The sequence below is a fragment of the Ipomoea triloba genome, chromosome 13 (genome assembly GCF_003576645.1).
Source record: "Ipomoea triloba cultivar NCNSP0323 chromosome 13, ASM357664v1".
In the NCBI taxonomy this organism is placed as follows: Eukaryota; Viridiplantae; Streptophyta; class Magnoliopsida; order Solanales; family Convolvulaceae; genus Ipomoea; species Ipomoea triloba.
The window spans coordinates 1,011,598-1,024,663 of record NC_044928.1 but is presented as its reverse complement, the minus strand read 5'-3'; the positions used below and the strand labels follow the sequence as shown (position 1 = coordinate 1,024,663).

Below are 13,066 nucleotides of genomic sequence, written 5' to 3'. Positions count from 1 at the left end.
GTTTAGAAGCTAGCTCAAAGGAATAGATGTGGTATTGTCTTCACGTGATATCTCTAATTCTGAACCATTATTTACTCCTTATTTTAGTTATTTTAGGTGCATATTGTCTTTACTCAATTAAAGCAATTCTAATGCGAGATTGACAAATTTATGTGATTGCTACAAAAAAATATATGATAAATATTACGGGATAAAACATTGTTCAATTAAGGCTTGAACACATACTTGTGCAACAATCAATTATTTAGAGACCAAGATATTGGATCTTTGAGAATCCAAGCAACTAATTCATAGATAGGATATCGAAAAAGCGAATCATAAATCAAACAACATTAATAAATAAAAAAAAAACTAAATATGAAGCTAACAATAATGAAGGTAAAAAGGGGAATGGATTAAGGGTAACCACATCCTAACTGCAAGAAAAATGTGAGAAAATTGGGCTAGGAACGGGCCCTACACAGGAATGTCAACGTTAGTGTGACATCATCAAATAGAGACATCACTTGTCTTGGCTCTTGAACGCGATCCTTCTTCTTGATTATTCAATGATGCTCTTGAATCTCGATCATCTCAGAAAGGGCTCCTTAGTGCTGCAAATCATCTAAAAATATCCCTTTTCTTCACTTCCCTTACCATTGAAGATAAAAACACCTAAAATAAGATAAATAATACTAATAAGCCTTACGCAGTGCAATAAATGGTGCAAATTAAGCACAAACTTGGTTAAAGGATGTGGTTAAAATGTGTACAAAAATACACTTATCATTCATTATGCATCATAAAAATATTACAAATTGACACTTATCAAACGTCGGAGGAGCCCTACACGCTACCCTCACCCCATGGATGTGCCTATCCCTCTTCACTTCCTTAAACAAAAGTGAGAGACCCTCCGCACACAATTGTTATACCATGGACCAAAGTTTATATTGCATTGTGAACATTGATACAAAAATTATGTATCTTCAGTTAACACATTCTGTAGTTACAATTAACAATTTATGTACATGTAAATAAATAACTTAATAATTATTGACACATAATATGATAACTACATGTACATAAACTGTCAATTGCCCGCAGGTACAGAATGTGTCAACTACATATACAAAATCTGAAGATTATTTTTGGACTCTGCTCTACAGTGCAAGGTAGACTCTAGTCCATGGTATAATTTGCCCTACGCAACTCCATTTACTAGCACATTATATTTCATCGTTGAGATACATACCGTAATCAACCTCACCCAATCCTCAATCCGTAGCTTTCAAAGCATGCACTCCAAGTAGCCCCACCCGCTTGCCCACCCTATTCCGGAAAATAATTAGTGATCCTTACTCCGAAAAATAATTAGTGATCCTGAAAAAAAAAAATGAAAGAGAAAACTTACTTATTATGAAAGTATAAAGGGAACACAACATCCGCCTTAAGAATTATAGTTTGATGCGTTGGTAATACCTCTGGGCAACATACCATTTGAATATGGTTTAGAAATTAATGGTTGAAACTGATATAAATTTGGATTAAAATTATAAAAAATAAGGATTCAAAAATAGAATCTTACTTTCAATTTTTTTTTTTTTGAAAAGCAAAGGTAGATATAGAAATCTGACCTTAAAATATCAACAATAAATGTGTCATTTCCATACATATGATATGAGTGACTCTAAACAACAACTTAAATAGATTGATTTGAGTGTAGTGACGTTATTTCTACAAAACCACTAGGAACTTCTTTCAAATCCATGCAACCAAAGACTAGATCTTTAAGGACTGAAAAATGATTACTAGTGACTTCCCAATATAGTAAAGGACTCCAATTTATCATCAAGAATTTTAATCGACAAAATCCTCCATTTTTGGGTTTCCATTTTTGATCTGTAACAACAATGTTATCCAATTTGAGGTTCTCAAGCCTAGACAACTTACCAACAACATCCATATCCTTCCATTTTAAATTTGTATTAGAGAATTTTGACTCCTTGAGATTTGGCCAAAAGTTCTCTAGACTTAACATCCCCATGAAATATGTCATAGTGTCTTGAAACACCTACAATTGAATTATTAATTATATTAGTAATAAATTATAATTCAATTATTACCAAATACTTAGTTTATATCACTTTATATGTACTTCATCCAAAGAAGTGAATGCGAAATAATTTGTGCATAATTCATGCATTATTTCATAACATAGTATCCACACTGAACACCCCTGGATTGTTTAGGACACTAAAAAACAAATGAAAATATAGTAAATATTATTTGTAATCTAGCTAACAATTAATAACTATAAATTAATAAGTAAACCTTATTGTATTTTACCTTAACATGCTTCCATTGAGAAAGATTTTTCACTCTTTGCCCCCACTGATTCATATATGATCGAAATGCCCTATAATAACATTAATGTATAAACACAATTTATAAATTATAACACATAATATACATAATTTTATATATAGATATACTTTTACTTACATATTCACCGCATGTTTGAGTTCTATATTCCGGTCACATTCCATAGGATCAAAAACATATATTATTCTCGAACAAACATGAATCACCAGAAGCAACTAATGTTGTCTACAATTTATAAACACATACATTGCAAATTTAATTAATAATAATTCAAACTCACTTATATAAACACATAAGAATATATTACTTAAGATTGATAGTATGGTGTTAAAATTAATGTATTGTCCTTCAATGTGAACATAGTATTTCCAATAATGTAGTCACAACATTAAAATTCAAATTAAGAATGACCTTTCCTATTTGTGGTGGACACAAAAATGTGACTGAGTCAACCCAAATTGATTGCACAATATGTGAAGATACCTAAAAATTTGTTAAGTAATACATTAATAAACAATTAACATTTTCAAATTAATGAATACACTTACATTATAAAGACTTGTATAATGGATACATCAAGTCATTGCATAGCTAAAACGTCTTTAATATCATCCATCATCATAAATGCTTCTCACATTGGTGTGGTGAAAGATATTAGAATCTAATTCCAATTCAAAGTAGTCTGTATCAATAAATATTGTTCGAAGCACATTATGCAACTAATTGCACTAAAACCCCAAATGCTTCAAGGTATCATCATTAACCAAATTAGCTTGTACTCTAGTACCCGATTCCTTACCATAGTCATAATTCTTTTCAACTTTTGACTTTATCACTATCACTTCTTACTTCTCAGGGATAGAGGAATTTTTAATCAAGATAATAGATTCAAATAATAAGAATCCAATAAGTTAGACAACAAAAACAAGTTCATACCTCTCTTATACCAAAAACTTGATTGATTTTAGAGTAAATATATTTGCAAAACCACTAGAAATCCTTGATGCTTCCGTCATTGAATATTGATTTGCCTTCATGCCAGCATTAGTGTCAACCCGAATTCTTCAATGTACGTACAAAATACTCTTAATTTACTCCATTCCGCAAGACCGCAACTTATCAACTCAAAACCTCCTACATACAAAGCAAAAAAAGAACGAATAAGTGTTTGTTTGCTTTCAAATCATTCCAAAAAACCGCAATACAAGCAGGTCAAAACATAGAAGCACATAAAAATCACAAGAATTTGCAGTTATTATGAGCATATATATATTTTCAGGTAACATTGCCACCTTTGTTGGATATTTATATAGTAATGAAGATTAATGTTTCAGATGTCTACCATGCATGTTTAAATAATATTTGGAGTTGAGTAATAAATATTATTTAGTTTGGTAGAGATGATTTTGGGATGCTCGAAAGGTCTCGCGAGAGGTTGGTTCATGGAAGTTCAAAGAAGCTTTGCGAATTATGTCTTGCGGGAACCTTTAGTGTTACACACGGCATGGTTTTTCCACGATTTGCTTAGCAACAATGTCTTGCAGGCTTAAATGAATCTGATAATGTACCTCTCGAATCTTGAAAATAAAGGGTAATCACCTCTCGAAGGCATGAACCTTTATTAAGCATTCACCTCTAGAAGGCATGATCCTTTATCAATTTGTAATTCATTCTAATACCATGCAGGTGATTATACATTTTAATATTTCATGATTTGTATGTTCTCATGCATGTGAGATATTAAGATACAAATATAATTGGTTGAATTATATTGGATGCATAGGTTCAGAATATTACGTAAATAAATCTCAAATCAGTTATATTAATATATATCTTTGGAAGTTGGTTTTAAAACTGCTTTAAACTTCCAGTAACTGCTCTTAACAGTTAGAATTTATCCCTATAAATTTTAGGAGTGTCATCTGAATAGATATACAATTAACATGCAATTAATTTGCATGAAACCTTGATATTTCACAGTCCTACAATTCTACAGGAAATTCTTAAACAAAGCAACTTAAGAATTTCATTATCTTCTTGTATCCCATAAGATTAAATCTTGAACCTTGTTGCTTTTTCTGAGGGAGATTTAAAGCTTATAGGAAAGTGATTACACGCCTGAAGACACCAGATGATCCGGTTTTGTTCCTTTGTTCTTCTGTATTATATTGTATCTCAATTGTATTACAGATTACCAACAACGATTTTTCTAACAACCTTTCACTTTGTTCATTCTTTTATTTGAGTGAGGCAGACTGGCCAAGGTAGCTAGAAATCTGATGTGTTACGTTTTTTACTGTGCTAGTGTGCTTGTATGTAAAATACATACATTCCACGAATGTTATTCATAAGGTAGCTAGAAATCTGATGTGTTACGTTTTTTACTGTGCTAGTGTGCTTGTATGTAAAATACATACATTCCACGAATGTTATTCATAGAGACTGGAAGCCAACAAATTAAACGTGTTTTCGAATTGTGATCTTAAGATTTGTGACTTTGGTTTTGCCCAAACAAACTTATATAGTGAAGTGGACAGAGATAGTACCAGCAGGGGACCGAGCTTCGGCTCTGTTGAAGGCTTCAGATTACAGTGCTGTTGTATAGTAGATGTGTGGTGTGTTGGTTGCATCTATCTCATCTCATCTCATCTTATCTTCATGGAACTTATGAACAGACAATCTCAGCTAGTTCTGTTTCAAGCAAAAGATACATCATTGGCATCAGATCAGATGCTTTTAATAGCATATTTTCATGCATGGACACGAGTCATCAAAAACAAGGGAAACAACTTATATATATTTTCCTCTCATTGCATCTAAATAATTAACATCTAATTAATATGGATGGGAAGACAACAAATCATTGCTTGTTCCGAACGGGAAATATCAACAACAAATGTGTGGTTTTGATACTCTTGTTGCTCTTTTTGAATACGGTCGGCAGATGATATAAGTGACTCTAAACTCCAATATATCTTAATTGATTTGAGAGTAGTTATTTCTGCCAAACCACTAGGAATTTCTTTCAATTTTATGAGACCAAGGTCTAGCTTTTCAAGGACTGAAAAATAAGTACTAGTGGCGTCCCAATAGTGTAGAGTACTCCAATATATCTTCAAGAACCTTAATTGAGGAAATCCTCCATCTTTGGGTTTCCATATATGATCCCTAACAGCATATGTCATTAATATGAGGTCCTCAAAGATTAGACAATTTACCAACAGCATCCATATCCTCCCATTTTAAATTTGTATTATACAAATCTAACTGCTTAAGACTTGGCCAAAAATTCTCTAGGTTTAGTAGCATCCCCATAGAATAAATAATACTAAATTCCCTAAGTTCGGTATCAACTATTAGTACTTCCAGTTTATATAAATAGACAAGACTTTCAAACCAATTGGGATCTTTGTATTTTAATAAATGACTATGATTAACTACCAATGTCCTTAGATTTGGGATCCTCAGGAACAACTCCTTTGTGCAACTCTTATAATCCAAACTTCTAATGCTCTCCAAATTATGATGAACCGATCTTGGAGGAACTAGTGTACTGCCGTCGAAAATAGTGATATTCTTCAGTTGAGGTAATCCCTAAATATCAAGGGGTCCACATGATGAATAATCATCAAATTGTAACTTCTGTAAATTCCGCAACATGAACAAAGGTAGACAATGAATATTCAACCTACAAAGAATATGTAAAGATCTCAGATGCACTAGACCCACAATCTCCAGAAAAATATTATGGACATTTATCTCTTGATTGACTACTACCAATGCCCTTAAAAACTTAAAGTGTGCATGCTCCCCCACCCGTATTGAACTCCTGTAAAAAAAATGATCAATCAGTGAAGAAGTGTTGGTAGTAGGAGTTATACTGTTGTAACTGCAAATTCTTGATTGGATACTCCATTGTTGAGATATATGGGAAGACTTTATGGATTGATTTCTCTTCCACCTCAAACTTCTATCATAACCCTTCTTGGAACATAAAAGATTTTCTTTTTAGGCTTCTCTCAAAGCCAATTCACTCAAGACATCATGCATTTGATATACTTTCTTATCAATTCTCTCTCCACAAATTAGAACAAGATTTCTATCCACAAGATCTTGTAAAATTTTCATTGCCACATCTTTCAAGCTCTCAAACCTCACAACCTTTAGAAATCCCTCAGAAATCCAAAAATCAACGATCGTACTTTCAACAATCTTATCGTCTTCTGGAAAACACCCAAATGACAAAAAACAAAGTTTAAGATGACGAGGCAAGAAGGTGTAACTCAAATCAATGATATGATGTTCTCACCCTGCTGATTAGAATGATCTAAACTCAAAGCAGGGACACATTTTGCAATATGCTCCCATTCATGAATAAAGGTTTGGTTGGAGTTTGAGAGGAGTCCAACAGCCACAATTGCAAGAGGTAATCCTTTGTACTTGTTTACAATCTTTCTACCAATTTTTTCAAATTCAGGGGACAATAGAGTTATTGATCTCTTATACACCTTACTTTGAAAAAAATCCCAACTTTCATTTGAATGCAGAAAACATAAAGTATGACAAAAATGATTACCTGAATCAGCATACTCGGCCACATTTTTTTGCCCAGCATACTCGGCCACATTTTTTTGCCAAGTGGTCAACAATATTCGACTTCCAATATTGTCATCCGGAAAACATCTCATTAAATCATCTCAAACATCTTTACTCCAAATATCATCTACTACGATCAAATACCTTCGATGTTTTAGAAGCCTGTATACTTGCTCACGAGCCAATTGGTTCGTACTCTAGTACTCTAGTACCCAATTCCTCACCATGGTCATAATTGTTTTCAACTTTTGACTTTATCACTATCTCTTTCTATGGATAGAGAATTTTTTAATCAAGATAATAGTTACAAATAATAAGAATCCAATAAGGTATACAACAAAAACAAGTTCATACCTCTCTTATACCAAAAACTTGATTGATTTGAGAGTAACTATATTTGCAAAATCACTAGAAATTCTTGATGCTTCCGTCATTGAATCTTGATTTGCCCTCATGCCAGCGTTAGCGTCGACCCAAATTCTTCAATGCACGTACAAAATACTCTCAATTTATTTCATTCCGCAACTTATCAACTCAAAATCTCCTACATATAAGGCAAAAAGGAACGAGTAAGTGTTTGTTTGCTTTCAAATCATTCCAAAAAAAACCCAATACAAGTAGGTCAAAACATATATGCACATAAAAATCACAAGAATTTGCAGTTATTATGAGCATATATATATTTTTTCATGTAACATTGCCACCTTTCACTTTGTTCTTTTATTTGGGTGAGGCAGACTAGCCAAGGTAGTAGGATTCTGATGTGTTACGTTTTTTACCATGTTGGTGTGCTTGTATGTAAAATACATCAATTCGGTGAATGCTTGTATGTAAATACCATGTTTTTTACCATGTTGGTGTGCTTGTACGTTTATTATGAGCATATATATATATATATATATATATATATTCAGGTAACATTGCCACCTTTCACTTTGTTCTTTTATTTGGGTGATCTAAGGCAGACTCGCCAAGGTAGCTAGGACTTTGATGTGTCACGTTTTTTCCCGTGTTGGTATGCTTGTATGTAAAAATGTAAAATACATACATTTGGCTAATGTTATTCATAGAGACTAGAAGCCAACAAATTAAACCTGTTAGCTCAATTCAATTGGAATTGTAATCTTAAGATTTGTGACTTTTAGGGCCGTAGTGAGTAACTGAGCATGTCTAACATGTGCAGCCGCACAGGGTCCCCAATTTTTGGAGGCCCCATATTTAAAAAAAAAATTATAGGCGATTTATATCGTGGACCAAGGTGCCCAATGCATTATGCATCCCATACCAAAACGACGTCGTTTTGGTCATTTTAATTAATGTTTTATTTTTTTAGAAATCACGTTTTCCGTTTCGACCGTTAATCGCCAAATATAAAAAAGAATTGCGTTGTTTAGATTGATGGTCCTAAAATTAATAGATATTCTTGTGAAAGATGGTCCTAAAATAGATTTATCAATAAATAAAGGTCCTAAAGATAAATTCTTTAGAATATTTTTGTCAGCATTTTACACAAGATATTTGCCAAATGGAGAGAAGTGTGATCGGAATTGGCTTATAACTTTTTGAGCAACTATTATATTTATATATAGAAATAATTTCAGGTGCGGCCGTGCGGTCACACACCACTCAATGTTACGAAATACATCACTCAATGTTAAGAAACACACCACAATGAAACACACCACAATGTTAAGAAACACACCACAGTGCATATTTGTGTGGTGTGTTTCTTAACATTGAGTGGTGTATTTCGTAACATTGAGTGGTGTGAACCGCACGGCCGCATGGGAGAGCACGACCGCACCTGATCATGACTCTTTATATATATATTACTCCAAAAAAAAAAGCCCAAGAAATTACTCCAAAAAAAGGCCCAGATTAAGATATAGCACAAAACCCTAATTTTTATTGGAACACCCTGGTGACTGTGGTATTGCCCAGGCAAACTTATATATGGAAGTGGACACAGATAGATAGAAGATGTTGATATGAGATTGTACCAGCAGGGGGCGGACCGATGGAGCTTCTGCTCTGTTGAAGGCTTCAGATTGCTGCTGTATAGTAGATGTGTGGTGCGTTGGCTGCATCTATCTCATCTTCATGGAACTTATGAACAGATAACCCCAATTAGCGCTGTTTCAAGCAAAAGATACATCATTGGCATTAGATTAGGTGCGCATGGTTTGTGTTTTTAAGGTGCTTTGTTTGTATGTTTAACTAACATCATTTGTGTACTTAAGGTGCGCCATTTTAATGTTTAAGGTGCGTAATCGCACAACCCCACGAAAACCCTTCCCTCTATATATATATATATATATATATATATATATATTTGCCACTCCTTTACGTACATTGCATCCAAAAACATTTCACACTATATAATAATAATAATAATAATAATAATAATAATAATAATAATACAAAAACACCTTCAATTCAATTCAATGATGGCAAAGGCTGTTGTGTGTGGTAATGAGATGTAGATCCCATTAGAATTGACGTCATGGAAGCATAATGTAAAGCAGTAGCTAATGTGAATTTTTGGCATTTTCTTCACTAATTGCCAACCTCTGGGCAACCTAGCTACCGCCATCTGAAAAGAAAAACATCATCATCTATGAGTTATAAATTAATCGTTGAAATTGATATAACTTCGGATTTAAATTTTAAAAAATTAATAATAATGAGGTAGCTTAAAATCTAACCCGGAAATTTAAATAACAACTGTGTCGTTTCCATACTCTTGTTGCTCTTTTTGAATACGCTTAGCAGATGATATAAGTGACTCTAAATAACCATAACATAACTTGATTGTTTTAGAGTAGTTATTCCTGCAAAATCACTAGGAATTTCTTTCAACTTTATATCACCAAGGACTAGCTTTTCAAGGACTGGAAAATGATTACTAGTGGCTTCCCAATATTGTAGAGGACTCGAAAATATCTCCAAGAACCTTAATCGACGAAATCCTCCATCTTTAGGTTTCCATATTTGATCCTTAACATCTTGCAATCTGAGGTCCACAAGCTTAGACAACTTACCAACAACATCCATATCCTTCCATTTTAAATTTGTATTAGACAAATTTAACTCCTTAAGATTTGGCAAAAAATTCTCTAGGCTTAGCATCTTCATAGAATAAATAGTACTAAACTCCCCAAGTTCGGCCTTAACCACTAGTGCTTCCACTTTATATAAATAGACAAGACTTTCAGACCAATTGGGAGCTTTGTATTTAATTTTATAATTAGTAGTAACATTCAATTCCCTTAGATTTGGGATCCTCAGGAACAACTCCTTTGTACAACTCCTATAATCCAAACTATAAATGCTCTCCAAATTATAATGAACCGATCTTGGAGGAAGTAGTGTAATGCCCCAAATTGTGATATTCTTCAATTGAGGTAATCCCCAAATATCAAGGGGTTCACATGATAAATAATCACAAATAACTTCTAGTTTCTGTAGATTACGCAACATGAACAAAGGCAGACAACGAATATTCAACCCACAACGAATACTTAACAATCTCAGATGCACTAGACCCACAATCTCCAAAAAAATATTATGGACATTTATCATCTCACTGACTACTTCCAATGCCCTTAAAAACTTAAAATGTGCATGCACCCCCACCTGTCTTGAAGTCCAGTACAAATTATCAATCAGTGAAGAAGTGTTGGTAGTAGGAGTTATACTGTTGTAACTGCAAATTCTTGATTGGATACTCCATGGTTGAGATATATGGGAAGACTTTATTGATTCATTTCTCTTCCATCTCAAACTTATAACATAACCCTTCTTGAAACATAAAAGATTTTCTTTTTGGGCTTCTCTCAAAGCCAATTCACGCAAGACATCATGCATTTGATAGAATTCTATATCATCTCCATCTCCATAACTTAGAACAAGATTTCTATCCACAAGAACTTGTAAATTTTTTCTTGCTACATCTTCCAAGCTCTTAGACCTCAAAACTTTTAGAAATCCCTCTGAAATCCAAAAATTAACAATCTTACTTTCATAAATCTTACAGTCTTCTGGAAAACACCCAAATGACAAAAAACAAAGTTTAAGATGATGAGGCAAGAAGGTGTAACTCAATTCAATGATCTTCTCACCCTGCTGATTAGAATGATCTAAACTCAAAGCAAGGACACATTTTGCAATATGCTCCCATTCATGAATAAAGGTTTGGTTGGAGTTTGAGAGGAATCCAGCGGCCACAGTAATTGCAAGAGGTAATCCTTTGCACTTGTCTACTATCTCTCTACCAATTTTTTCAAATTCAGGAGACAGTAGAGTTATTGATCTTTTACACACCTTACTCTGAAAAAGATCCCAACTTTCATTTGAATCCAAAAAAGGTAAGGTATGGCAAAAATGATTACCTGAATCAGCATACTCAGCCACATTTTTGTGTCGAGTGGTCAACAATATTCGACTTCCAATATTGTCATCCGGAAAACACCTCATTAAATCATCCCAGACATTTGTACTCCAAATATCATCTACTACAATCAAATACCTTTGATCTTTTATAGACTTGTATACTTTCTCAGCCAAACCTGTATTGTTGTGGCTGGCCTCTGCAGGGTCAAGAGAACGAAGCAGGCATTGGAACACTTGTGTTCGATTATAATCCTGTGAGATAGTAACCCAAGCTCGACAATCGAAGTAAGAAATGATTGAAGCATCTTCATAAATCTTTCTAGCTAAGGTGGTTTTACCGATACCACCCATTCCCACAGTCGAGACAATTTCTCGTTTTGAGGAATGCTGCCTCAAGTTGTCCATTATGGTGTTGAACACATCATCGCAGCCCACCATTTTGATTGTAGACTTTGAATCACCAACCGTAATGGTATCGAGTTCCAGCCCTCTTAGAGAAGCAGGATTGTTGTTGTTGGATTGGTGGTATGCATTCTTAACCTTCAACATCTGTTTGTTGATGGAAGATGTGAGGCTAATTCCTTGGATGAAGAGTTGACGAATCCTTTGTGTAGCCTGTATCCGTTGTTTCATGTATTTATTGAGATAAGAGGCTCTCACTTCTTGTCTGATTACACTTTCTGCTTCATACAACAACATATACCTCCTTATCTCTACCTCATCGATTTTCCTTTCCCGCCTGAAACAAGATTTCACCTTTTTCTTTATTTGAGACGACACGCGCCATACGGACCCTATGAAGTACCGTATTACGATGTTCACCAGGAGCCGGCATTCCTCGTCATCAATCTGTTGTCCATTCTTGCTCTCTTGTTCATCATCAATCTGTTCTCCATTCCTGCTCTCTTGTTCATCATCAATCTGTTCCCCATTCTTGCTCTCTTGTTCATCATCAATCTGTTGTCCATTCTTGCTCTCTTCTTCATCATCAATCTGTTCTCCATTCTTGCTCTCTTCTTCATCATCATCATCACTGGCTTGCTCATCATCCTTACTCTCTTGTTTTCCATAGAGAAAGAATTGATGCTGCCTGCAAAAAGATTTGACCCTTTTGTATATATGAGGCGGCATGCCTGATACCGGCAGAGTGAAGTGCTTCCCCAGGATCTCCATCACAGAATTGAAATCCATAGTTTCTATGCCGCCTTTAATTGCTTCTTTCAAAATGGGAAGAAGCTTTTGAGCAGAGTGAAGCCTAAGCTTCATGGATTTCCCCAGGTAAAACAATCTCAATTGGTGTTCTATTTGGAACCTTAGTTCAACCGACACATCTCTCAGTTGTGCCTCTAACCCTTTCATTGCCTCATCGTACTCCCCCACCCTGATACAGAAATCTTCTTCAAGAGAGGTTTGCAAAGAAGAGAGATTGCTGTAAAGAGAAGAGACCTTTGTTTTGTTGCGAAGAGGGAAAAGAGGTGTAGATTGGAGGAAGTTTCGATGGAGTGTGTCCATTAAAATGGTCACAGCACCAAAAGCCGCCATAGGCAGTGATGGAAGAGGTAATTAAGATGGATTTTGCAGAGAGGGGAGAAAGTTGAAATTGTGGAGATGAAAAGAAATGAGAGAGGAATTTTTGCAGAGCAGAGTATAGGATAAAGACAAGTTTTTTTTTTTTTTTTTTTTTTTTTTTTTTTTTTTTAAAAAAAACAATTTG

The 13,066-nt window shown here is 34.3% G+C and overlaps 2 protein-coding genes across 8 annotated transcripts in view; both read right to left on the bottom strand.

The window, feature by feature from the left end:
- Positions 1-257: 257 nt before the first annotated feature.
- Positions 258-12,957, bottom strand: LOC116002146. 7 transcript variants are annotated; one of them, XR_004094378.1, is made up of 13 exons: positions 9,666-12,957; positions 9,390-9,553; positions 8,961-9,093; positions 7,315-7,504; positions 7,105-7,230; positions 6,941-7,020; positions 4,911-5,055; positions 3,301-3,498; positions 2,485-2,589; positions 2,329-2,398; positions 1,933-2,053; positions 1,235-1,362; positions 258-654 (listed from the first exon to the last, which is right to left on the bottom strand). XR_004094378.1 is itself a non-coding variant. In XM_031242189.1 (2 exons), exons 1-2 carry the CDS (start codon positions 12,892-12,894, stop codon positions 11,223-11,225), a joined length of 1,551 nt encoding a protein of 516 aa, XP_031098049.1. In that variant the 5' UTR covers positions 12,895-12,957; the 3' UTR covers positions 11,158-11,222. The 7 variants fall into 7 exon arrangements, 1 of the variants encoding a protein (XP_031098049.1); XR_004094377.1 differs by having other exon boundaries at positions 6,941-7,230; XR_004094375.1 differs by lacking the exons at positions 6,941-7,020; positions 7,105-7,230 and adding an exon at positions 2,913-3,025.
- Positions 6,359-13,066, bottom strand: part of LOC116002145 (disease resistance protein RPP13-like) — a 15,495-nt gene continuing 8,787 nt past the window's right edge. Inside the window, exon 2 of the mRNA XM_031242187.1 lies at positions 6,359-6,517. Within this exon, the coding sequence (XP_031098047.1) occupies positions 6,373-6,517 (145 nt within the window). The 3' untranslated portion in view covers positions 6,359-6,372. The remainder of the gene's footprint in view (positions 6,518-13,066) is intronic.